The sequence below is a fragment of the Onychomys torridus genome, chromosome 22, assembly GCF_903995425.1.
Source record: "Onychomys torridus chromosome 22, mOncTor1.1, whole genome shotgun sequence".
Classification (NCBI taxonomy): domain Eukaryota; kingdom Metazoa; phylum Chordata; class Mammalia; order Rodentia; family Cricetidae; genus Onychomys; species Onychomys torridus.
This window is the reverse complement of record NC_050464.1, coordinates 37,876,412-37,903,814: the sequence shown is the minus strand read 5'-3', so window position 1 is coordinate 37,903,814 and position 27,403 is coordinate 37,876,412. Positions and strand designations below refer to the sequence as shown.

General features: G+C 47.3%; 1 protein-coding gene across 1 annotated transcript in view; it reads left to right on the top strand.

Annotated features, from left to right (window-relative positions):
* The window catches only part of Sppl3 (signal peptide peptidase like 3), a 100,434-nt gene extending 75,781 nt beyond the window's left edge, over window positions 1-24,653 (top strand). Inside the window, exons 4-11 of the mRNA XM_036172053.1 lie at window positions 12,885-13,004; window positions 13,434-13,512; window positions 14,888-15,000; window positions 17,754-17,860; window positions 18,259-18,422; window positions 21,225-21,424; window positions 21,903-22,012; window positions 23,032-24,653. Coding sequence (XP_036027946.1) covers window positions 12,885-13,004; window positions 13,434-13,512; window positions 14,888-15,000; window positions 17,754-17,860; window positions 18,259-18,422; window positions 21,225-21,424; window positions 21,903-22,012; window positions 23,032-23,103 — 965 coding nt within the window. The 3' untranslated portion in view covers window positions 23,104-24,653. The remainder of the gene's footprint in view (window positions 1-12,884; window positions 13,005-13,433; window positions 13,513-14,887; window positions 15,001-17,753; window positions 17,861-18,258; window positions 18,423-21,224; window positions 21,425-21,902; window positions 22,013-23,031) is intronic.
* Window positions 24,654-27,403: the final 2,750 nt, after the last annotated feature.

Genomic DNA, 27,403 nt, shown 5'->3' with positions numbered 1-27,403 from the left:
TTCCCACCCCCACAGAAACAAAGAAAGCTTGTGGATAATAACATCTATACTGAGTGCTTTCCATTGTTTTGTTGCATATGAAAGTACCAGAGCTGGTCGTCCTGGTTGTTTAGGTGTGAGGGTGTGAACTGCACCCAGCACCTCAGAAAGAGACAGGAATGAAAGTTCTGGAGGCCAGGTTATTTCACTGCCTGGGAAGAGAGCAAAGAAAGCTGGCTACAGTGGTGGGCCACTAAGGCCTTTGCTCTGGAGAGTGATGGGTCCGATGCTGACAGAGAAATGGGCCTTCCAGAAGAGAGTGTGTGATTTCAGATAGGACGAGAAAATGGGCACACACAGAACAGGCTGTTACCACCTGCTAATGAGGTCTGCCTCTTAGAAACAGTTGTTAGACTGTGGTCAGTGGGAAAGAGACCACTGAATGCCAGTTCTTTTTATTTAGTTCCTAGGTGCTTCATGACCAAACTGCCCTTGATGGGTGTTGACTTCAAAGCGTGACGTGAACGTGACCTAGACAGTAAATGGTCACTTAAGCAGGAAGAGTTGTAGCCCATCAGCGGTGGTGGTGCAGGGGGTGGGGCACACCTTTAATCCCAGCACTCCAGAGCCAGAGGCAGGCGGATCTCTGTGAGTTTGAAACCAGCCTGGGCTATAGAGTGAGTTCGAAGACAGCCAGGGCTAAACAGAGAAGCCCTGTTTTTTTTAAAAAAAAAACAGAAAACAGAATGAATCTTGAGCAGCCTGAGGTGGCCTTTAATTTCAGTCCTTGAGAAACAGAAGCAGGTGGATCTCTGTGAGTTTGAGGCCAGCATGGTCGACATAGTGAGTTTCAGGCCAAAGGGCTACATAGAGAGACTCCACCTTGAAAGAAAAAAAAATGTCTCTTCACAAGGTGATAAAATCTTCAGGTGAAATAAAGTCTGGACCAATAATTTCCTAGAAACCACACTAAATGCAGTGTGAAATCTAATTTTCAGACTGATATATTACATAACAGTTATCTTCTGTTAGTACTTCAAGCCAAATCACTTATACCCTGTAACTTTATTTTTTCTTTTTGTTTTGGTTTTTCGAGACAGGGTTTCTCTGTGTAACTGAACTTGTTGTGTCCTGGAACTCGCTCTGTAGACCAGGCTGGCCTTGAACTCAGAGATCCGCCTGCCTCTGCCTCCTGAGTGCTGGGATTAAAGGTGTGCACCACCACTACCTGTCTTGTAGCTTTATTTCTAAAGTCTACAGATGGTTTAATTAAGACAGATTATAATCTCTGGTAGACTGTATCATAAAATCTAAGAGAAATAAGCAGTATGTCTGAGTAAAATCTCATTCAACATATAGTGGAAGGAAGTACCTGCTGATATCAGTATTTATTTCTTGTTATTTAGCAGGGTCCAGGAGAGTCATACACCTCCACAGCACACACTGAGACCCAGACACTAAGAAGATTGTGATAATAGTGCAGTTCTCTGTGATAGAATGTGGAAAAATATTAAGAAAAAGCTGTTCTAGAAAAAAGTCAGCTGTGGGGTATTCCATCATTCTAGGTTGAAAGGACAGTATGGAAAACAGGCCACATTTTCAAAAAGCATAGAAGTAGTGTCTAGAAAGTTGAATGGGAGCGCAGGCGACTGTGTGGGCGCTAAGGATACCGAGGTCCTCAGTGACCCTCATGAATGAGAGTTGAGAGAAGCCCTCAAAAGAGGAAGGTGCTAAGTTAGTGCCAAGATGCCGTCAGGAGGATCTTAGACCTGTAAAGGGGAAAGTGGCCCAGGAGTCAAGGAAGTAGAGAACAAACATGAAAGTGGAAGTGCAGGTCACGGGCCACCGTCCTGAGTGGAAGAAGTGCAGGTCACGGGCCACCGTCCTGAGTGGAAGAAGTGCAGGTCACGGGCCACCGTCCTGAGTGGAAGAAGTGCAGGTCACGGGCCACCGTCCTGAGTGGAAGGCAGAATAAGGGGTTCTAGGTTCCTTGCCTTGGCTGTCAGGAATTGCTACACTGTCCCTGACTATTGAAGGAGCTAGAAGTAGTAAATGATAAGGGGTTAGAGCAGCCACATGACATGCATCATAATAGATAATGGTGACTGTTTCCTCCTGCGGGTTCTTAGGATACCTGACCAAAGATCAGGAGTTACCACTTCAGATTATGGAAATGCTCTACCTGTTAGCTCAAGGGTAGGAGAGCCCTCCTTGAAAGTATAGCACTCAATGCATTAGAAATAGGGAAGCAAACTGTAAACTGTCTGAGATGCACTGCACAGCCATCAGGACAGCTCAGGATGAAACCCTGGCCACACCAGGGAGAGTGTACAGTGACTGTGGGTGGACACTGATGACATTATCTACTGAGGGTAAAGGTCGGCCACCCTGAGACCCAGTAGTCACAGGCACATATAGGGCAAGGTTGGAGAGAAGAACATGCAAATACCAGGGCTATGGGGTGAGCTGTAACCCTGAGGAAGGGCTTGCACCTGTGCTCTGCGATGGCCAGACTAGCCCAATGAAAGAAGTGAATGGTTCTGGGAAACAAAGCGGACTCTGCCCCTTCAAGGAGCATGTGGCCTGTTGCCCTTCCCTAGTGAACTTCAGAACTCTCTTGTGTCTGGTGCATCTGTGTGTGGTCGAATGCAGTATGGGTAAAGACAGCTTTTAGAAAGCCTCTGCCTCTTGCTTTTTTGTTTTGTTTTTGTTTTTTTAGTTTAACTTTATTTCATGTGCATTGGTATGAGGGTGTTGGATCCCCTGGAACTGGAGTTACAGACAGTTATGAGCTCCCATGTGGGTGCTGGAAATTGAACCACAGTCCTCTAGAAGAGCAGCCAGTGCTCTAAACCACTGAGCCATCTCTCCAGCCCCCAATGCACATTATAAAAAAAATTAAAAACAGCCGGGTGGTGGTGGCGCACACCTTTAATCCCAGTACTCAGGAAGCAGAGCCAGGTGGATCTCTGTGAGTTCGAGGCCAGCCTGGGCTACAGAGTGAGTTCCAGGACAGGCTCCAAAGCTACACAGAGAAACCCTGGCTCAAAAAACCAAAAAATTAAAAAATAAAAAAAGTTCAAAACCAGGCACAGTAAACATTAATGCCTTAGGGTTCCTAACTAGGTGAGAAACGTGCAGAGAAAGGCTGGAGACTAGTGCCTGTAATTCTAGCACTTGACTAGCTGAGGAGTGAAGCCCATCATCAAAGTCATCCTAGCTCACAGAGTAAGACACTGTCTAAAAAGTCAGTTTTAAACAATACCTATTTACAAGGAAAACTCCAACCCAACTCAAGAAAGCTACACCCATGAAAACACAGGCAATAGATAATCTCATACCAGCAAATCCCAAAGAAGGGAAACACAAACACACTACCATCAAAAAATAACAGGAATTAACAATCACTGGTCACTAATCTCTCTTAATATCAGTGGACTCAATTCACCCATGAAAAGACACAGATAACAGAATGGGTACAAAAACAGGATCCATCCTTCTGCTGCATGCAAGAAACACACCTCAGCTTCAAAGAGACATTACATCAGTAAAAGGTTGGGAAAAGATTTTCCAGTAAATGGACCTAAGAAACAAGCCAGTGTAGCTATCCTATTCTCTAACAAAATAGACTTCAAACTAAAATTAATCAGAAAAGATGGAAAAGGACATTTCATATTCATCACAGGAAAAAGCCATCAAAATGTAGTCTCAGTTCTGAACATTTATACCCTGTTTATGCCACATTTGTAAAAGAAACATTACTAAAGCTTAAATCACACATCACACCCCACACACTAATAGTGGGAGACTTCAACACCCCACTGTCACCACTGGACAGGTCTGCCAGACAGAAACTTACCAGAGAAATAAGGGAACTAACATGTTATAACTCAGATGGACTTAACAGACATCTATAGAGCATTTCACCCAAACAGAAAAGACTATACCTTCTCTTATGGAACCTTCTCTAAAATTGACCACATACTCAGTAACAAAGCAAATCTCAACAGATTAAAAAAAAATTAAGCCTGGTGGCCATGGCACACACCTTTAATCCCAGCACTAGGGAGGCAGAGCCAGGTGAATCGCTGAGTTCGAGGCCAGCCTGGTCTACAGAGTGAGATCTAGGACAGGCACCAAAAACTACACAGAGAAACCCTGTCTCAAAAAACCAAAAACAAAAAAGAAAAATACTAACTCCCTATATCTTATCAGATTACCAAAGTTATACATCAACAATACAAATTACAGAAAGCCTACAAACTCAGGGAAACGGAATAATGCTCAGCTGAATCACCACTGGGTCAAAGAAGAAATAAAGAAATTAGGGAGGCCCCCAGGCAGTGGGACCGGGACCTGTTCTTAGTGCATGAGCTGGCTTTTTGGAGCCTGGGACCTATGCTGGGACACTTTGCTCAGCCTTGGTGAAGGGAGGAGGGGACTGGACCTGCCTCAACTGGATCTGCCAGGCTGAACTGAATCCCCAGGGGAGTGCTTGCCCTGGAGGAGATGGGAATGGGGGGTGGATTGGGGGGAGGGTGGGGGTAGGTGGTGGGAGGAGGGAGGCAGGGGAATCCATGGTTGATATGTAAAATTAAATTAAATTATAAAAGTTTAAAAAAAGGAAAAAAAAAAGAAGTAAAGAAATTAAAGACTTCCTAGAATTCATTGAAAATGAATGCACAACATACCCAAACTTATGGGATACTATGAAAGCAGTGCTAAGAGGAAATTTAATAGCACTAAATGCCCACATAAAGAAATTGGAGAAATGTCACACTAGTGACTTAACAGGACACCTGAAAGCTCTAGAACAAGAAGAAGCAAAGTCACCCAGGAGGAATAGAGGACAAGAAATAATCAAAACTGAAGGCTGAAATCAATAAAATAGAAACAAAGAGAGCAATACAAAGAATCAATGAAACAAAGAACTGGTTCTTTGAGAAAATCAACAGGATAGGCAAACACTTATCCAAACTAACCAAAAGGCAGAGATTATCCAAATTAACAAAACCAGAAGTGAAAAGGGGAACATAAGAACAGGCAACAAGGAAATTTGGAGAATCAATAGTTCATACTTCAAAAACCTGTACTCCACAAAATCAGAAAATCTAAAAGAAATGGACAATTTTCTGGACAGGTACTACATACCAAAATTAACTAGATAAACAATTTAAATAGACTTATAACCCCCCTAAGGAAATAGAAGCAGTCATTAAAAGTCTCCCACCAAAAACAGCTCAGGGCCAGAGGGTTTCTGTGCAGTGCTCAGAATTCTACCAGAATTTCAAAGAAGAGCTAATCCCAATACTCAAGTTTTTCCACACAAGTAGAAATAGAAGGAACATTGCCAAACTCTCTTTATGAGGCTACAGTTAACCCTGATACCCAAACCACACAGAGACAAAAAAAGGAGAATTACAGACAGACCCATCTCCCTCGTGAACATTGATGCAAAAATACTCAATAAAATATTGGCAAACCAAATCCAAGAACACGTTAAAAAAAAAAAATCGGGCTGGAGGGATGGCTCAGAGGTTAAGAACACTGGCTGTTCTTCCAGAGGACCTGAGTTCAATTCCCAGCACCCACATGGTGGCTCACAACCATCTGTAATGAGATCTGGCTCCCTCTTCTGTATACATAATAGATAAATAAATCTTAAAAAAAAAAGTCATCCACCATGATCAAGTAGGCTTCATCCCAGACATGCAGGAGTGATTCAACATATGAAAATCTGTCAGTGTAATCCACCATATAATAAACAAACAAAAAAAAATCACATGATCATCTCATTAGATACTGAAAAGGCCTTTGACAAAATCCAACACCCCTTCATGGGGGCATGCCTAATCATAATAAAGGGGGAGAAACTCAAAGCGATTCCACTAAAATCAGGAACAAGGCAAGGCTGTCCACTCTCCCCATACTTATTCAATATAGTACATGAAGTTCTAGCCAGAGCAATAAGACAAAAGGAGATCAAGGGAATACAAAATGGAAATACAAACTTTTGCTATTTGCAGATGATATGATAGTATACATAAGTGCCCCCAAAAATTCTACCAGGGAACTCCTACAGCTGATAAACACCTTCAGTAATGTGGCAGGATTTAAGATGAACTCAAACAAAAATAAAATATCATCCCTCCTATATACAAATGATAAATGGGCCGAGAATGATATGTCACCTTTTACAATAGCCACAAATAACATAAAATACCTTGGAGTAACTCTAGCCAAACAAGTGAAAGACCTGTAATGACAAGAACTTTAAGTCCTTGAAGAAAGAAATTGAAGAAGATATCAGAAAATGGAAAGATCTCCCGTGCCCATACACAGGTAGAACCAACATGGTAAAAATAGCAATTTCCCCCCCCCCCCCCCCCCCCGAGATAGTTAGTAGTAGTAAGACTTCTTTTAAAAAGCCACATAAATTCCATTACCTGACTTCAGTTCCTGCATGGCCTCCAGGGACAGATCTGATGGCTGGTGAAGGAAGGAAGCAAAGACAGACACAGAAGGAAAATGTGGGGTAGGGTAGACTAAGTTCCCTGTTGGAGAAACTGCAGCCCTGAAGCTTGTGAATTTATTCTGTAGAGTTGAACAGAGAGGCAGTACTGATGGTCCACAGTGGGATCAGGGAGGCAGGTTAGCTAAGCTCAGTTGGAGTGGGTTGGAGAGCCACCTTTACACCCTAAATATCTCCAGGAGAACACTACCTCCCTCGTGGACTCCCGAAGAAGGCTTTGCCATTTCTCTGAGCCTCAGCAGGAAGTTGACATTTTCCCATGGGTTTGAAGCATTGGGGTCCTTGACGCGGCCAGCTCATGTCAACAGCACACATCCATTTGGGGCTTTCTCCACTCCCTGCACTGGACACCTTGAAGTACTGAGCTATGAAAATGGATATACACTTGGAATCCTCTTGTTAATAAAGAATACACATCTTTAATCGCCCCGTTTTGACGATAAAGCCCATAAAAACTAGAGATTTCTCTGGGCAGTGGTGGCGCACGCCTGTAATCCCAGCACTCGGGAGGCAGAGGCAGTGGAGCTCTGTGAGTTCAAGGCCAGCCTGGTCTACAAAGTGTGTTCCAGGAAAGGCGCAAAGTGACACAGAGAAACCCTGTCTCGAAAAACAACAACAACAACAAAAAACACCTAGAGATTTCTCCTAATCCCTCCTGTTTCGTAGTCTATGATAGTTATTGATAAGTAGTTAGTGAAAAGATACAAAGTCAGCAGTGTAACAACTACCAGTTGGTACTGGTATTCTCACACTCTGCTCCACACTCCAGGTGTGTGTTTGCTGTGGCTGTGTTCACTATAACAGTGTGAGCTGGGCATGGGCATGGCAGCTTACTTGAGAGGTGCAGGAGGGAGAGTTAGGAGTTCAGGGTCATCATCATGAACTGGAGGCCAGCCTGGGCTACATAAAACTGGGTTCCAAAAAATAAAAAATTGTGTGTATATATATTATATATTTTAAGATTTATTTATTGTGTATACAGTATTCTGCCTGCATGTATGCCTGCAGGCCAGAAGAAGGCACCAGATCTCAATACAGGTGGTTGTGAGCCACCATGTAGGTGCTGGGAATTGAACTCAGGTCATCTGGAAGAGCAGTCAGTGCTCTTAACTGCTGAGCCACCTCTCCAGCCCTATGTATAATTTTTAATTCCATAATCATGCCTTTTCATTAGATTGACTTTAGTTCTAAAGATAATGCAGTTGGACCTGTGTAAGCCTTTGTGACTATGTTAAATGTCTTGCTCTGTTTTATTTTGCATTTAAATTACTGGCTATCCCCTCCCCTGTAGAACCGTTCTCTCTGGTGCCCAGGAAGTACAGTGGCAGCAACTGAAAGAACTCCCCTTGCCCAGTGACATCTCTTGGTTTAAACTTGGTGGTTCGGAAGAGAAATCCAGTGCATTCTAGCATCCTCTTTGTTCTTTGTGTTTAGTTACCGTGCCAGATAAAACTTAGATTTACTAGAAATACATCTTACAGGCTTGCCAATATGATCATCTTTCTAACAAGCATCTTAATTTTGTGTTCATACTGTGGTTTCAAGGGACAGGCTTTTGTGAGGCTAGGATGACCTCACAGTCACTAGATAACCAAGTGTAATCCTGATCTGCTAGGCTTGCCTCAGCTCACGGGATCATAGTCAGGCACCACACTCACAGGTGAACCGTTTGTGTTATCTAGAGATTGTAGCAGGCTTGGTTTTACAGGAGAGGAGAGAATGTGGACATGGTTTTGTGGTGATGTATTGTGCGCCCTAATAAAATTTGCCTGAAGATCAGAGGACAGAACAAGCCACTAGATTAAACATAGAGGCCAGGCAGTGGAGTCACACACCTTTAATCTTAGCACTAGGAAGGAAGTAATGGCTGGGCGGAGGAAGGTATATAAGGTGTGAGGAGACAGGAACTGAAGGCTTTTCAGGCTGAGGAGTCCTAGAGGTAAGCTGTGGTTTGTTCCTTTGTCTCTCTGATCTTCGAGCATTTACCTCAATGTCTGGCTCCAGGTTTGTATTAAAAGACCGTTTAAGAATTCGTGTTACAGGACTTAAAGAAGGGTTTTGGCCAGGCGGTGGTGGCGCACGCCTTTAATCTCAGCACTTGGGAGGCAGAGGCAGGCGATTGTTGAGTTCGAGGCCAGCCTGATATACAGAGCGAGATCCAGGAAAGGCACAAAGCTACACAGAGAAACCCTGTCTCAAGAAAACCAAAAAAATAAAAATAAAAGGGGGTTTTGATCTAATAGCAGTCATTTATGTTCAAGACGATTGCTTCTATACTTTTCTTTAGTTCTTTGAACTACAGAAGAGTCCCTGTGTTCAAAATTGTTTAGGGGAAATGGTGTCGCAGAGATTTGTCCTGTGTCCTCAAGACCCTGTATGGCATGCTCAAAGCCTGGTCATATCTGTTTGTCACCACACCTTGGTCACTTTTCCCAAGTGAAATACTTGACCGTCACCTAACCAGTAAGAAGCAGTATTGTTTTGAAGAAATAATGTTTTATTTCCCCTAAAACTCTAATAACTCCTGGGATGATAGGCCAATTTAAATTCTTAGGGCCAGAGTTGTTCGTCATTTTAAGACAAGCTGTCCTTGAGCCATAGTCCTCCCGCACACTCCTCGGGTTTCAGATCATAGTCCTCCCGCACACTCCTCGGGTTTCAGATCATAGTCCTCCCGCACACTCCTCGGGTTTCAGATCATAGTCCTCCTTCACACTCCTCGGGTTTCAGATCATAGTCCTCCCGCACACTCCTCAGCTTTGAGAGTATAGGCTTTTGCTGCTGCCCGTTTCTGTTATTTCAAAAAATGGATTACTTTCTTTTTGCTCAGAGTGGGGGCAAGATACAGGAGTCTCCGTTCTTCCATCATTCAGGTCCTGGAATTCAGGATGTGCAGGACATCAGGCTTGGCACAGGTGTCTTTGCCCAACAGTGAGCTCTCTGACCAGCCCCCATGCCTAGTTTTGAGAGCAGATTGTGTGTGTGTGTGTAAGCGTGTGTGTAAGTTTTATTTATTTAAAAATGAGCACATGAGTGCAGGTAATCATAGAAGCCAGAAGAGGGCATCAGATCCCCTGGAGCTACACATCGGTGCAGTTGTGGGCTGTGTGATAGGGGTTCTGGGAAGGGAACTCAAGTCCTTTGCAGGAGCAGAGTGTACTCTTAACCTCAGAGAGCTGTCCGCAGCCTGTTAGCGGTGTTCAGTGTTGACTGGTCATTCAGCCTTTAGGCCTGAGTTTCATCCTAGTTGTGTGTCTCACTTGTGGCCTTAACACAGTCTTACTTTTAGTAATCCAGTATAATAAACTGTGTGACAGTTTTTCATGACATCTCAACTGGATAATTATGTAGATGGCATACAAGACACAGCAAGGGGGTTCCCTTTCATTCACTGATCATCAGATTTTGCCAGTCCCTTCTCTGTCGAGTACTGTGCTCGTAGTTCTCAACTCTGGGTACAAAGTAAACTTCTCTGTAGATTTTTAGCTAAAGCTAACCCCTAGAAATTGAGTTGTAATTATTTAAGAAGTGTAATGTTAAAAAAAAAATCTCATCAGAGCGAACAGGACACTTGCTGCCAAGCCTAATGACCTACCTGAGGTCAAGCTATGGCACACCCACACATAAACACAAAAATAGTAAGTAAATAAGTAACTGTAATTCTAAATAGTGACGATCTCTTTAGGTGATTTCAATGGACAACCAAGAATTAAGAACACTAAGTCAGCCTAGAGAGATGGCTCAGAGGTTAAGAGCACTGGCTGCTCTTCTAGATGACCCAGGTTCAATTTCCAGCACCCACATGGTAGCTCACAAGTATCTTTAATCCCAGCACTCAGGAGGCAGAGCCAGGTGGATCTCTTGTGAGTTGGAGGCCAGCCTGGGCTACAGAGTGAGTTCCAGGAAAGGCACAAAGCTACACAGAGAAACTCTGTCTCAAAAACAAAAAAGGGATGGAGAGATGGCTCTGAGGTTAAGAGCCCTGACTGGCTGCTCTTCCAGAGGTCTTGAGTTCAATTCCCAGCAACACATGGTGGCTCACAACTATCTGTAATGAGATCTGGTGCCCTCTTCTGGCCTGCAGGGACACATGCAGACAGAACACTGTATACATAATAAATAAATCAATCTTAAAGGGGAGGAAAAAAAACTGGGGGCCTGGAGAGGTGGTTCATCGGTTAAGAGCACTGGCTGCTCTTCCAGAGGACCCAGGTACAATTCCCAGCACCCACATGGCAGCTTACAACTGTCTGTAACTCCAGTTCTAGGGGACACCCTCACACAGATAAATGTGCACATAACATACAAATAAAATACTTTTGAAAAGAAAACAAAAAACCACTGAGCTACATCCTGCTCTATCCCAGGACACTTTCTCTATTAATCTCCTATTCTGGTGCCTTGAAATTTTACACACAGTATGGCTGTTTGAGGCTATCTCTCCTCCAACTCCCACCAGAGTGACAGTAAATCCACGGATTCTTTTTCATCATGTGTGTACGAGTGCTTCTGTATGTGTGCATGTGAGTGCAGGAGCTGCTCTTAACCAGTAAGCAGCTCTCCAGCCACAAGAAACTTTCTGTTAGGGTTTTATTTTATATTATGTGTGTAAATGTATGTGCCTCTGTGTGTGTGTGTGTGTGTGTGTGTGTGTGTGTGTGTGTGTGTGTGTGTGTGTATACATAGCATGTGCATGCCTCATGTCCAGGAAGCCCAATGATATTAAGTCCCCTGGAACTGGAGTTACAGACTTGGGAGCTGCCATGTGGGTTCTGAGAACTGAACTTGGGTCCTCTGCAGATGCAATAAGTGCTCTAAAGTGCTGAGCCCTCCTTCCATCCCCCAAATGTTTTAATGCCGGCATGTAAGCATGTGTGTGCTTGTGTATTAAACTGGAGGACAACCTTAGATGTCACTTCAACAGTGCCGTCCACCTCCTTTAGGATAAGGGCTCTCATTGCAGAGCTCAGCAGTTAACTGCCATCTCGCCTCAGATGTCCTCCTGTCCCTTCTGCCCTAGTGCTGGCCGGCATCCCAAGTGCCCCGCTGCACCTGAGGGGTTTTTTGTTGTTTTTGTTTGTTTTGTTTGTTTGTTTAACGTGGGGTCCTTCCAAATGCAATGTTTTACCAACTGAGCTATTCCCCAGCTCCAGGAAATCATTGTTGTTTTTTATTTTCCTTTCGAGACAGTGTCTCACTATTATTCCCTAGCTACTTGGAACTCACTCCATAGACCAGGCTGACCTCGAACTCACAGAGATCCGCCTACCTCTGCCTCCAGAGTGCTGGGATTAAAGATGGGCGCCATCTCCCCCAGCTCAGAGGAAGTGTTTTTGGTCACTGTCGTAGTGGAAGTGCGTGGACGTGTTCCCGCCGGCCTGAGTGGGAAGCTAGATGGATTCCTTGAAGGACAATGATGGCAGCTGTAGGACCTGCAGTTTGGATAAAAATTGAAATCATGGCAGGTCTAGAAACTGATGGCGCTTTCTAGTTCACCGGTGCTAGGAGATATTTCAGAGAGCTGCAAAGGTGGCTCAGCAGTTCAGAGCACTGCCTGTTCTTGCAGAGGACCTGAGTTCCAGCACCCACTTAACTGTAGCTCCAATTCTAGTGGGATCTGGTGCCCTCTTCTGGCCCTTCTGGACGCTGCATACCTGTGGCACACAAACAGATCTACAAATGGGCAAATCTCCATGTACATAAAGTTAAAAATTTTTAAATCTATTTCAGGGTTGGAAAGATGACTCAAAGGTTAAGAGCATTTACTGCTCTTCCAGAGTTTCTGAGTTCAAGTCTCAGCAATCACATGGTGGCTCACAACCATCTGTAATGAGATCTGGTGCCCTCTTCTGACCTGCAGAGATACATGCTGGTAGAACACTGTATACATAATAAATTAACAAATAAATCCCCCCCTCCAAGACAGGGTTTCTCTCTGTAGCTTTGGTGCCTTTCCTGGAACTCACTCTATAGCCCAGGCTGGCCTCAAACTCAGAGATCCTACTGCCTCTGCCTCCCGAGTGCTGGGGTTAAAGACGTGCACCACCACCACCCAGCAATAAATAAATCTTCAAACAAAAATATACATTTCGGTGTTTTCTATACTCTCAGGTAGATGAATTCTGTTCTGGCCACATACTGAGGTATTTCCTTGATGCTCTGTTACTTTCCAGTTAAGGTCTTAAAAATCCTTAAGCTGTGAAAACAACAAATGGATTCTAAAATATCTGAGCTCTTGTTTTAAGCCTGGAAAAGGTAATGTCAGCTCACTGTGTAAGACTCAGCTTGTACAGTAAATTATGAAGTGGGGGTATGTGGACATCTTCGCTGTTAGGAAGTAAGTGGTTAGTGTGTCCTGTTGTCCTGTTTTCAGGTATCCAGACAATCGACTCCACCCAAGCTCTGTTCCTGCCAATTGGAGCGTCGGTCTCTCTCCTAGTGATGTTCTTCTTCTTCGACTCAGTTCAAGTAGTTTTCACAATATGTACAGCAGGTGAGTTAGCTTCAGTGTACTGAGAGGAAAAAGGCGTGTCTTTAGTCCTTGTTGGAATATGACCTATCTGCCTTGTCGTGTGAGTTGTGTCCTCACCGGCTGTGAGCACCATCTGAAAGGAGGGTGGGCACTGGAAAACTCAGGAGCTTTCGTGACACCAAATGTGGTGACTTATTTCTGGCAGGTGCCCAAAGGTCTTGGTAGGCATGGCAGCCATTGCATCCTCTAGTAACGTGTTTGCAGATAGAAATACTGCCAGCTTTTCATTGTGTGTTCAAGCTCGGCAAGAATTAACAGAGGTCATTTAGGTAACTTTCCCACTTGTCAAGAAAGAGATGTTGGAGAACTATTTTACATGAGTTAATGCCATTTTTTCCCTGTAATTAGTAAAGAAAATATTTTTTAATGAAACCTATTTTCTTTCCCTAGTTCTTGCAACAATAGCTTTTGCTTTTCTTCTTCTCCCGATGTGCCAGTATTTAACAAGACCCTGTTCTCCGCAGAACAAGTAAGTCCTTAGGTCTTTCCTTCGAGTTAGAAGAGCGACGGGGGTTGGCTGAGACACACAGGCAGCCGGGGATTGGGGATGGGATGTTTGGCCGCACTTGTTGAAACTGGAAGATGATGATGTCCCCTTCACACCATCATGGCAGAGGAACACAGACAGATGTTCCAAAGTGGGAATGGCTGGAATCCACTTCCTGCTGAGCTAGATGAGGAAGGAAGGACCGAGCACAGTGAGGATGTGAGAATAGTGACTGACTTCAGAACTCCCACTGCTCTCTGGTGACCTACATAGACTGCTGCCTTGTTACCCTCTCCCCCAGGGCCCATGGCTCCATGTAACCATGTGGTGTGCTGGTGGAGATGGTGTTGGGATTGATCAGTTATGGCAGCTGATTTTCCAGAATTTAGTGGTGACTGAGTAGATTTTCCTCCCGGCTTACAAATCTTAATTATTTCATCATTGCTACATTAATGGAATCTGTTCCTTCTCTTGGTTTTTTTTTTCTTAAGAATAGGATTTCCCAGGCTGGAGAGATGGCTCAGTGGTTAAGAGCACTGGCTGCTATTCCAGAGGACCCTGGTTCAATTCCCCAACAACCACATGGCAGCTCACAACTGTCTGTAACTCCAGTTTCAGGAGATCTGACACCCTCACACCAATGCACATAAAAGAAAGTTTAAAAAATTTAAAAAAAAAAAGAAGAAAAAGAAGAAGAATAGGATTTCCCTTATGTTCGGCTGTCCCAGAGTCTGAGGTTGCTACATTAAACTTGTGGAAACCCATGTTGATAATTTAGTATAAAAAAACATACTGTTGCCAGGCAGTGGTGGCACACGCCTTTAATCCCAGCACTAAGGAGACAGAGGCAGGTGGATCTCTGTGAGTTCGAGGCCAGCCTGGTCTACAGAGTGAGTTCCAGGAAAGGTGCAAAGCTACACAAGGAAACCCTGTCTCGAAAAACCAAAAACAAAAAAACAAACAAGAAAAAAACCATACTGTCAGAGCAGTGCAGTGGTTCAGTGGGTATAAGTGCTGTTGAACTAGCCTGATGGCTTGATCCCTAGAATCCCAAGTGGAAGGACAGACAGACTCCACAAAGTTGTCACCTGGTCTCCAGTTTTACCTTCACCCCCCCCCACAATAATAGTAATAAATACAATGTAAATTTTAGAAATGAAATGCATTACCATACGAGTGCTAAAGAAGAATTGCTGAGTTTTTCTTAGATGACTCCAGCAAGGCTTGGGTCTTCGTTTCCCTGGTAATTAGGTGTTTCCTACGGCTCTGCTTAGCCATTCTGAGCTCCGGTCACTGAGAGCCACAGGAGCATTTGGTTATTAAACGCAGCATGCCCTCCTGTAACTGTGTGTTCCAGGATCTCCTTTGGTTGCTGTGGGCGCTTCACTGCTGCAGAGCTGCTGTCCTTCTCTCTGTCTGTCATGCTCGTCCTCATCTGGGTTCTTACAGGCCACTGGCTCCTCATGGATGGTGAGTAAGGCGACAGGTTGTCATTGTACCTAGCATGCTTTCATAGGTCGTGACTCAACCGTGGGCCCACCCACGTGAGTAGTGAATTGTTAAAACAGGAACAACCAGTCAACAGTAGAAGGTTCCTGACCATGCCGTGACCAGAGGGTAGCTCAGAACCAGACACACGGTACTCCAGTGTTCTGACCGTGTGCCTTCACCAAACCCTTGGTCCTGGAAACTGTCCCTGCCTAAGACACTTCTGCTCATAACGACGCCTATTATGTTATAACTGAAGTGTCTCTGCTGCAGTACAGAGTTCTCTGTCCCGGAAACACAGTGCTGTAATAGAAAACGGAAAGTTTTCATATTCTCTGCTATCATTTCTCAGCGTGTAAATACTGAATTAGCATAGCTTTGGGTTGGAGTGTGCTAGAATATTGAGTTTTACAATTGCTGTTTGAGCCAGGCATGGTGGCACATACTTTGTTTTATCCAAGACAGAGTTTTTCTATGTAGTCCTGGCTGTTCTGGAACTCCTTCTGTAGAGCAGACAGCAGCACATGCATTTCATCCCAGCACTCAGGAAGATCTCTGTGAGTTCAAGGTCAGCTAGTCTACAAAGCAAATTCCGGGAGTCAGGGCCACACGGTGAGACCCTCTCAAAAACTAACCAAGAAATAAATAAAATTGCTGTTTTGGGTTGCTGGCCTAATTTTCATTTTAAAACAAATAATTGAATACATTTTAGCTTGGAATTAGGACAGAATTTCCAACAATTTCTAAAATGGTACTACGCATACTTCTAGTGTTTTGTATTGCATATTTATGCAAAGCAGTATGCTTGGCTTTGACAGAGATAACAACTCTAGGAAATGTTCATAATTTATTATCAGGAAGTGTTTGCTTTGTATACCAGTTTTACATGCCTACTATCCAGGGTCACATAAAAACGTGATGAGCAGAAGGAAGCTGCCAGTGAAGAAAATGTAAGCCTGCTGTAGACTGAGTCATCACAGGCAGGCAGTCCTAGAACACTCCTGCCCCTGACTCGCTCAGATCAGCCACAGCCTTGCCTGCCGAGACCCGCCCTGGCCTCTGCCCGTCGTCGAGTTGACAAAATGTTTTCAAGGTCACCTCTGTCTCTAGTTCTTCCTTTTGAAGACTGTTCAGAGGGCCCGAGTTCAGTTCTCAGCACACACATGGGGTGGCTCACACAACCCATACCGATAGCTCCGTAGGATCCCACCTCTTCTGGTTCTGCAGGCATCTGCACACCCGGGGTATAAACTTTAAAAGTTAAAAGTGTTTAAAAAGCTACATTCTAGCTGGGAGGTGGTGGCTGCATGCCTTTAATCCCAGCACTCAGGAGGAGGCAGGTGGATCTGTGAGTTAGGGGCTAGCCTGGGATACATAGAAAGATCCTATCCCAGAAAATAATTTTGTGATAGATGTATTTACAGGGCTCGTGGGCAGAATGCTAGGATCTCCAGGTGTTTCCAGGGGAGGCTTGCTTACTGCACTCTGCTCTCCACTGTTTAAAACAAAACATGCACACTAATGAAACGGAGGTGCTCATTGACTTTTACACACACACACACACATATATATACATACATACATACATACATAGATGCTGAATGTTTCATTTTGCAAGATGTGTAGAAAGAATATTCATCAGGGCCAGAGCACAAACTAGTGGCGATTGTGTCCTGATCCCAAGTCAAAATTCATTTAACAATTATTTATGAAGCTCAAGTCAGCTAACATGGTACAATCTAAAAACTAATTTGATGCATATTAACACACTAAGAATGATGGTACAAAAACAGTCTTTATGTCTGTAATTTAACCATTGTTCTGAGAGAGCAGAAAGAAAACTTCCTGTGCACGAAAATGCTTGCGCAGTTGCTGGATTGGGGCCACAGTCATTGACACCACATGGTACATGAACAGTCCAGTGCACATAGTCATGACCAGTGTTTCCATGAGGTGCTGTGGGGGTACATAGGTGAACATGGTTGGCCTCCCAATTGTCACATTTTTATTTCAATTTTTGACTGTTTTGTGTTTAGAAATCCTTACTATTGACTAATTTTTTGCTAAACGCAGTTTAAGAAACTGGCTTTAAAGGGCATTTGTATAAATTAGGTCAGAGAAATAAGAGGAAGGTGGCTAGAGAGAAGGCTGTTGACAGATATTAAGGTTAAAATGTTGCAAATATTGATGAGTTGATGAAGGAAATGCCACCGAGGGAGAAGAGTGAATCACTGGAATGGTGTGTCTAAATGAAGTAGGGGACGTGACTCAGAATAAGTTGACCCCCCCCCCTTTTTTTTTTTTTTTGGAGACGGGGGAGGGTCTCCCTATGTGGACCATGTTGGCCTTGAACTCACAGAGATCCACCTGCCTCTGCCCTCCTGAGTGCTGGGATTAAAGGTGTGAGCCACTCTGGCCAGCTAAGCTGACTTCTTAACAAGGATAGTAGGATCTACCTGGAATGTTGAGGAAAGGAGTGAGGAGGTATCTTCCAGGCCTGTAGCTAACGCGGGCACAGTTCCTGGGTCTCCAGACAGCCCAGCTCTGTGTGGTAGCATAAGAAGAGCTGATACCTGCCCCAGATCCCAGCTGTCCAGGTGGGCTGCTGCGGTAGGGACAGGTGTCTGGAATGAGAGCTCTCCTGCAGACTCTGTAGGGCTGGGGAGTCAAGAGCTTGTGGGAGGAGACCTACCATCCACAAGCTGACTGATCCCCGTGTTTACCCCTGCTCCCAGCTCTGGCCATGGGTCTCTGTGTTGCCATGATCGCCTTCGTCCGCCTGCCAAGCCTCAAGGTCTCCTGCCTGCTTCTCTCAGGGCTTCTCATCTACGATGTCTTCTGGGTGAGTGTCTGCCTCGGCAGCAGCCCGTTCTCCTTTGAGTTTAATTGAAGCAGTCGCTGCTAAAGCTGTGTCCTGCTAAATACCCAAAGCCTGGCGTGCCGACCATCTCAGGTGAGTCCTGCTGCTCTGGGGCTGCAGCTATTGAGCACGTCCAGGCATTTGTCCCTTTGTTGACGGCCTCTGTATACGGTAGATAGTGTGTGTGACTGGGGCAACAGGCCGGGAGCGTTCTTGCCCAGGAGCACCCCGTTCTAGTGGAAAGACACAGCATGCTGTGGGCCAGCGCACAAGTGAGAATTCTCTTCCCCTCAGACCTGCAGTCAGAGGACAGCAGAGCGGGCTGCGGGCTGACGCGGGTGGTCTGCAGCACTCTTACAGTCTCCTCTTCATCTTGGCAGGTGTTTTTCTCAGCCTACATCTTCAACAGCAATGTCATGGTGAAAGTGGCCACACAACCAGCCGACAATCCCCTTGATGTTCTGTCTCGGAAACTCCACCTAGGACCCAGTGTCGGGCGTGATGTTCCTCGCCTGTCTTTACCTGGGAAATTGGTCTTCCCAAGGTAAGACTGGCCTGTGGGTCCCCATCCTGCAGTGAACACACTGCCTTCTTGTGTGTCTTCCCTGCCATGGGAATCCATCTGTCTTCTGTAATCCCAGTAACAAAAACCCCACCGAGGCCCCGAGAGGACAGGGTTACCTTGCTCACCATCTAAGGGGCGCAGTCCATCCTGGCAGGGGAGGTGCCGCCATGGAGGCTGCAGCTTCACCACTGGTGCTGGGAGCTTGAGGGCATGGCTTGTTCTCTATCCAAGGAAACCGAGTCCCTCAGTATGCCACACCGCTGCCTCAGAGGGACCCTTCCTCCTGCTCGGCCTGGCTTCCTGGTGGCTTCACAACCTTGGAAGACAGCTGTTAGCAGGGGCCAAGTATCCAAACAGCCTAGCGAGCAGGACACGGGTTATGTAATCTTTATGCTTATTCACCTCTAATTCTACTCTCATGTGACCTGATAAGATCCATGAAATTATTTCAAGTTTAAGACTTACCTTATTGCCTAAAATGTGATGTGGTTGACTATTTTTTTTTCTTCTTCTTCTTTTTGGTTTTTCAAGACAGGGTTTCTCTGTGTAGCTTTGGAGCCTGTCCTGGAACTCGCTCTATAGACCAGGCTGGCCTTGAACTCACAGAGATCCGCCTGGCTCTGCCTCCCAAGTGCTGAGATTAAAGGCATATGCCACCACCGCCTGGCCAGTGGTTGACTTTTTTTTTTTAACTTGATAGGCTACTGAGAAGAATGTGTATTCCACAGCTGTTGGAATATTCTATAGACATCTAATTTTTTATCTAAATCAACTACATTTGTGTCAGCGGTTCTCAACCTGTAGATTGAACAACCCTTTCACAGAGTCGGTGTCAGATCTTTACATTCTGATCCATAACAGTAGCAAAATGACAGTTCTGAAGTAGCAACGGCAATAATGTTATGTTGGATCAGCACACCGTGAGGAGCTGTGTTAAAGGTCTCAGTGTTAGGGAGGCTCAGAGCCACGGGCTAGACTCTCCCCAGTTGGTTGCAGTCAAGAGTAGTCTGTCTGTTGTTTTGGAAAATGAGGAAGCAAACAGCTCTGGGCTGAGGACTGAGCCCAGCACTGTCACATCCCACCAGCAGTGACCGTCCTGTGTGGAGGAGAGGCTGCCGAAGCCAGTGCTCCACTGGGATGTCACCTGTCCTCACCAGAGACACAGGACTGCCATCTTCTGTGCACTTCTGACGTTGTCGAAAGCCAGACCACCTCCTCCAGCCGTCCCCAGACTGTGTGACATGTGACTAGCCCTAGTTTTCAGAGTAGCTCATTCTCGACTCAGACCACCTCTCAAGCTGGCGCCTGGTTCCAAGCCCTCTGAGATAGAAGAGTGCAGAGTGAAGTTGTCTCTGTAGCTGTCCTGGCCCATGGGAGGCACTGTCATGCCATGGCCCCCAGCTGCATTTGAGGCCTGGGAACACCATGTTCTCCTGCCACCTGGCTGATTCTGGAGATGAGACCCAGGCTCCTCTCCCTCCCTGGGCCTTGGGGCAGGGCCCGTTTCTCACGGCGCACAGCCTTTCTGTTGCTCTGCTTCTCAGCTGGCCTGGCACCTCACTGGCTCTTCTTCTCAGCACCATAAAGACATGTTTAAGTGCCTCCTCCACCTTAACACGGTGCTGATTATCACACAGCGGCATGTTGCTGCGGCTTCTGCTTTTACAGTTGGCTGCAATGAATAAAATCTGGGTTTTTTTTTTCAAGAGACATTTGTAAAAATATGTTCTCATGGAAACAGTCTCAGTGAAACAGTCCTGATAACCAGTGTGCTGCGTCAGTCTCTGTCTAAGGTGGACACTAGGAAGGACTTGTTACTGGATTTGCTCACATTAAGTCACACACGGAGAATTTAGCTAAAAGAGTGATGCCTGCAAAGTATCAGAAGTAGTTGCTAACAAGGCTTGCTAGAGGAACTTAGGGTGCTGGGGTATAAACATTTGCCCCCCAGGACTCACCAGCTGTAAGGCCCCAGTCCCGTAACAAAAGACTTGAGCTGCGTGCAGGATCATGACCCCCACGTCCCCTGCATTCTTACCAAGGAAAGCATGATGGAGTTAGTGGGCAAGGTGAGCCTGGCTGACAACTATTCCAAAACCCACGCTGATGTACTGACAGTGGTTCCCACTCTGCATGTTAATCCCTCCTCCTGGGCCCAAGAGCCGAAAACGACTTAGGGATGACAGTGTGTGAGTGGGGGGGGGGGGGGGATTGCCCAAGCCTCAGCTGTCTGTCAGTGACACCTTCTATTCTGTCGGCTCCTCTTTGGACGTTAGCCGCAGTCCACCTCATGTTTTTTTATTCTCTCAGTAAAGAGCTTTCTCCTTTCTTCCCCAAGTGTGCGGAGTGATTTCTCACTGGGGAGCATAGTTCTGCAACATGTTGATAGGTAGTTTCAGGAGTGAATGGGTCACAGATGGTGACATTCCCATAAGGGGTCACCAGCACTCACTGTTCCCTGGAAGCAGTGGCCCCCTTGGAGACTGCTGAGGCCAATGCTCTGAGGTCTTTGTACTTTTAGAAGCTAGTGTGGGACTTGCCATTAGTGGCGCATGCCGGTTACCCCAGCATTCAGGAGGCTAGCGGGCGGTGTTAGTTTGAGGCCTGCTTTGGCCCAGGCATCATAGCACACACCTTTAATCCCGGGACTTGGAGAGGCAAGTCAGCTTGTGAGTTCCAGGCCAGCCAGGGCTACAGAGAGACCCTGTCTCACACCAGAAGAAACAGGGAGAGCTCCTTCTGTGTCTAAGAGCTAGCCCTCACGTGTGTGCTGTGTTTCAGCTCCACTGGCAGCCACTTCTCCATGCTGGGCATCGGGGACATCGTGATGCCCGGCCTCCTGCTGTGCTTCGTCCTTCGCTATGACAACTACAAGAAGCAAGCCACTGGCGACTCGTGCGGCGGCCCCGGCCCCGCCAACATCTCTGGGCGCATGCAGAAGGTCTCCTACTTCCACTGCACCCTTATCGGGTACTTCGTAGGTGAGAGGCTACAGGACAGCGGCCCGCCCTCCTCCTTCCCCAGAAGAGCAGGAACTGCTGCTTAGAACCCAGGGGTCCTGGAGGGGTGTGCGCCAGCTCTCAGTCCCCACACACGCCTGCTCCAGCTGCATGTTCCTCTGTGGTTCCCTCCAGTGCACACACACACCTCTGACTTCATGCACACAAACGACCACAAACAGGAAGCAGCAGTGGTCGCTAGGCCAGAAATAGAAACAACATGTGCGCTCGCTCGTGCCCCCCCCTCCCCACCCGCCAGTGTCCCCATCTAGCAGGTAGAGGTTGAGAGGTTGAGAAGAAAGGCTCAGGCAAGCTTGTGAGGCTGTATCCTAAGTCTGTCCTCACCTCAGGAGACCGTCCGCAGAGTGGCTGTGAGCCTGGCATGGAGCTTTGGAGGGGCTTCCCTGGCCTCCATTTCCATGACAACAATTCTACCCGTTAACAATGTCTTCTCGCCTAGGTCTGCTCACTGCAACGGTGGCATCGAGAATCCACCGAGCCGCCCAGCCCGCTCTCCTCTACTTGGTGCCATTTACCTTATTACCGCTCCTCACCATGGCCTACTTAAAGGTGAGCGAGCAGCGGCGGCTACGCCATAACCACAGGGAGGGCCGACTACGAAGTCACTGCGTCATCATGGGTCATCATCGGTTAGCTGAGTCACCCCTGTTGGGACTTGTGTTTGATTGCACTAGTGCCCTCGGCCACGGGCACCCAGGGCAGTCCTGTCCCCTCAGCACTTAGAGACTGAGAGTTTGGGACCAGCCTGGTTAGCTTAGCACCCATTGAAAAGGGCTGGAATTCAGTAAGGCCCTGGGGTCGGTGTCCATCACCCAGGAACCAAACAAAAACCATTGCCCCTGGTGGCTTTTACTATCAGCTTTGTTTGAGAGAAATGATTTAATACTGAGCTGGAAGGATGGGTCAGTCGTCCAGAGTCCTTGCTGTTCTTAGAGGGTCCAGCTTCAGTTCCCAGCACTGTGTGCAGCTCAAGACCATCTATATTATCACTCCAGTTCAGGGATCCAGCACCTTCTCTAGACTCCCTGGGCTCTGGGCACACACGTGCTGAACGTACACACATGAGAATCTAAATAAGTAGTTACTGTTAAGGCAGTATATGACCCCTGTCCTCCAAGTCCCCTGATTTAGAGTAACTTTTTTCTTTTTAAAGATAAAGACAGGGTTTCACAATGTAGCCCATGCTGACCTACTTACAAAGATGTACCTGCTGACTGTATATAGCACTGTGCATAATCCTAAAGGGTGTGTGTGTGTGTGTGTGTGTGTGTGTGTGTGTGTGTGTGTGTGTGTGTGTGTGTATACACACACCTGTGTCGGCCCAAAGAGTGATTCCTTACTTACCAGGTTTTTAGTCTCTCGTTTTACAGATAACAGATAGAGGTTCATGAACATGCTAGAGAGAGAGAACTTCCCTCAGGGCTCAGGGTGGGTGTGAGGAGTCCCCAGAGACGAGCTTCTTCATACCCAAGAGGCCTGGGGCATCTGCAGTGGGGAAGGTTGATGCTCTGTGATCGCCACAGAAGCATTCTGACCCTGAGCTCCTCCTCCGTGCCCCTTGTCCCCAGGGTGACTTACGAAGGATGTGGTCTGAACCGTTCCACTCCAAATCCAGCAGCTCCCGGTTCCTGGAAGTATGATGGATCACGAGGGACGTGACCAGGATGTCATCATCGCCCTTCTCTCTCACCTCACGGTTCTGTTTCCTCTAAAGCTGGCCTGGCCCTCACAGGAGCGGCAGTGTGACGGGTTCGTCTGCAGGGAGTGCAGGAGGGCTGGAGCCTGCTGCGCATCCTCCTCTTCTGCACGCTGCAGAGTGGACCCTTCCGGAAGTGACTGCCCTCCCCGGTTTGTGTGGGTCTGCACCGGACTGGTTCCTTGCGGGAGCAGCAGAGCGGACGGACTTAACAATTCCAGACGGCCAGGACTTGTTCCAGAGCATTGAACACTAAAAGGACGGGGAAATGGCGAACGCAAGTCTTCAGTGAACCCTCCAAAACTTTGGGACCAGTTCCTCCGGGGGACTCCATTTCAGAGACCTGGGACAGAAGGTCTGCCTCCCATCCTTTTTCTTTTGGATTTATTAAATATTTTCTGTGGTGTGAAGTGACTTATTCAATCCACAGATATGACTTCTTACAACATACACCTAAGAATCTGTTGTGATGACTGTGTCCAGCCATGTTGGCGGTGAGCAAGGACACGGTTTTATACATACGTGCGCACGCACACGCACACACACACACACACACAGCTGTGAGTGAGCAGCGACTAACCCTGCTAAGATCATGCCGTGTAGCAGACAGGGCTTGCTGTGGTTTGAGCATGCAGAGCAGTTGACTATGGCTTTCTTGCATACGCTGCTGCCCCCCACGAGTCCCCAGCAGTTGTGAACTGTGGACGCATTGAACTGACAGACTCTTGATTGGGGGACTCCACTTCTTTTGATCAGTGTAGCAAATTAGGGATACAAAGTTTGAACTTTTTGACCCTTTTCTTTTTACAGGCTTCTCCCTCGCAGTTTTTAGTAATCGCCTCTTGAACCAGTGCATGTATTATAGCCGCCAGGTGTCCTCTGTGCTTTCTGATCATAGTAATGTACTACCTGTAAATACATTTTTCTATTTTATATTTTTTTGTATTTTTTTTGACATTTCGTTTCATTGGTGCGCTGTATTTTCCATGCCCTCACTCCTTTAAGAAAAATCAAAAAGGAAAAAGCAACACAGTCCTGTCCCTGCTGTGGTGATTACAGTCTTGGTTCACCTGTGGTGAGTGACAGTGGGCACTGGGGACAGATGTCAGTTGCCTCTCTGGAAATGGGACTAAAGTCCACGAGCTGGTGAGCTGGGGCTGAAGCAGGCTGTATCGTGGCTTCAGATCCCAGCCCTGTGCGGTCTGTGGCCTCCGCAGGGCCGGGCAGCGCCTGGCATCGGCACCAGGCTGGTGAGCTGCCTGTGTTGAGCGCCGATGGCGGGCACCAAGTTTGTTCTCCCTGGAGTCGCCGCCAGCCTGGCCTGCCTGTGCAGGGAGTGGGTGCTGTGGAGGCCAGGGCTGGGGCGCTGTCACCATCTCCCCAGCGAGCAGGACACCGGCAGCACGGTGTGGCGGTGTGGGTTCCTGTAGTCATCACTCTGCTGAAGGGTTTGAGGGGCTGGGTTTTGTCTCTAATAAATGACTCCTTTTTCTAGCCTTTGTCCGGACTTCACTTTGGTGGTTGGTACTGAGCTCCTCTAACTTCCTTCCTCTGTGCCAGAGACTGATGGGAAACCAACCCTGTCCCCTGCCATCCCCTGCAACTCTGGCTCCATGGTGGCAATGTCACGGTGCAGAGGCTCCCATTGTCTACAGACTACATGTGGCGCTGTCAAAGGCTTAGTACAGAGGTGCTGTGGGGGCGGGGGCAAGGGACGCCACGGAAAGTGCCCGTAGGGTCCAGGAGTGCCTGGTGGGGTCAGTATTTCAGTTCCAGACCAAGGAACGACGCGGTCTGTCTCTTTGGTATGAGTTTGTGGGACAGAAGTCTGAGGTGCTGCCCTGACTTCAGTGTCCATCCGCAAGCCTGGCTTTAGAGCCTTTGAAGCGCTCCCCGGAGCCTTGGCAGGTACCCGAGCTCCTCCAGTTCTAGAAGACAAAGTGGGGCCCTGGGAGACGCAGTCCCCTGCCTGTGCCTATTACACCCCTGCCCTGCTCCTCCTGGTCACTCAGTGGAAGGTTTCGACATGTTCTCAGGTCTGTCAGGCAGGGTCTTCACCAGCCTCAGGTTTGATCCCCAAAGAACCTGCAGGCTGCTTTCACACAGATAAACATCTCACCCCAAAGCGTGCTCCATTCAGACTGCCATGGTGTCGGCCACCTTCCGAGTAAGGTGTGCCACATAGCTCCCTGTATATATAGGACAGCTGGAGCTGTAGGGTCCCGGGCAGCAGGCTACTGTAAGCTTAACTTCCTCTACAGCAAGCCAGCACAGGCCTCCACTACCCAGGTTGGCCACTGTACCCACAGTGGGGGGATTTGGTGGGGAGGGGATTTGGTCTTGTCACTAGTGTTAAAAGTAGAATTGAGTCTGTACAGTTCCTTTTGGCTCACCAGGTCAGCCTGTGAGGAGACGCTGCTTCAGAGCCAGGACATTAAGTGGTTTTGTTTGTTTGTTTGTTTTTTTTAATATTTTATCTGCAGGTCTTAAGGGCACACCAGATGCATGTCTGATGTCCATGGAGGCCAGAAGGTTCCAGCTCCTCTGGAACTAGAGTCACAGGTGGTTGTGAACTGTCTTGTGGGTGCTAGGAACCAAATCCAAGTCCTCTCCCAGTGCCCCCTTTTAAAAAATGTCTGTGGGTGTTTGTTTTTTTTTTTTTTCTTGCATGTATGTATGTGCAATACATGTGTGCCTGGTGGCCACAGAGGGCATCGGGTTCCCCCGGAACTGGAAGTAGAAGTGTTTGCCAGCTGCCACGTGGGTGCTGAGAATCAAACCCGGGTCCTTTGTAAGAACAAGTGCTGGTAAGCAGCCTCTGGAAGGCGTGTAGACAGGAGCCAGCTGCGTGCACGCTCCCTCTGCAGGGCATGTCGCTCAGCCTCACCACTGCGCCCGTGGCAGTGAGATATCTTTGGAATGGTGGCCCCTAATGTCTGCGCAAGAGAGACAAGCATCGAGCTGAAACTTAGAGACAGTGTCTACAGGCTAGCTGCTCCTGGGGAGTGGAAACTCAGACTTGCCTGGGTTTGCATCAGCCTCCACTTGTTCTCCCTGAGACCCCAAGATCCTTTTTGTTCCTATAGGACGTTCAATCACGTGTCAGTACAGAGCACTGGGTGTTCACGCAAACCAAGTTTAACATCCTAGTCTCTTACTTTGTGGGGGTGGGGGTGGGGGAGGGTCGGTTTGAGACAGGGTTTCTCTGTAGCCCTGGCTGTCCTGGATCTCGCTCTGTGGATAGACCAGGCTGGCCTCAGACTCACAGAGATCCACCTATCTCTGCTTGGATTAAAGGCGAGCCCCGGTACCCCGGTCCCCTTTCTTTTGCAGTCAAGTGGGTAGAGGACGCGCTTGAGTCCTTGATGTGGCAGCCAGCCCTGTGCACAGGGACAAGTCACAGCAGCTCCATGTTGAGCTCAGTAGAAGCCCCCATGGCTTGCTCCCTACTCTCTTCATAGCAAAACATCCCAAGTCCTGTGGGGCAGGCTAGACCTGCCAGCTAAGAGAGGGCTGAAGGACAGGCTGGTGCAGAAGCCAGGGCCCCTGTGAGATGTCACACATAAGTGGCCACCCCAGAAAGAAAACACGTAGCAGCCTGCGACACATTAACCTTCAACCACAACAGGGCTCAGAAGTCAGTTATTCCTCTGCCAAGAGGGTGTGACAGCCTTGTGTGTGGCACTCAGAGCTGTTTACACCAGTGGCTGCTGCCTGAGGTGTTTGAGTCACACTAGCTGTGGTGACCTACATAAGAACATTACAAGATAACCAGGCGGTGGCGCAGGCCTTCAGTCCCAGCACTGGGAGACAGGCAGGCGGATCTCTGTGAGTTCGAGGCCAGCCTGGTCCACAGAGCGAGATCCAGGACAGGCTCCAAAGCTACACAGAGAAACCCTGTCTCAAAACCAACCAAAAGGGGCTTGGGATTTAGCTCAGTGGTAGAGCCCTGGGTTCGGTCCTCAGCTCCGACAAAAAACAAAAAGAACATTACAAGATCAAACGAATTACAGATTCTAGCATGGAAGCTTGGAATGGTTGTGCCTTTCCCTTGTTTTTTTGAGACACAGTTTCTCTGTGTAGCCCTGGCTGTCCCAGAACTCACCCTGTAGACCAGTCTGGCCTCGAACTCAAAGTGCTTCCTACCGCTGCCTCCTGTGGTTTTGGTTGTTCATAGTCGGCCACACCCCTGTTCAGTGGACCGTGTGAAGCTTGGTGCTGCTTCTCCAGCAACAGAGGGACTG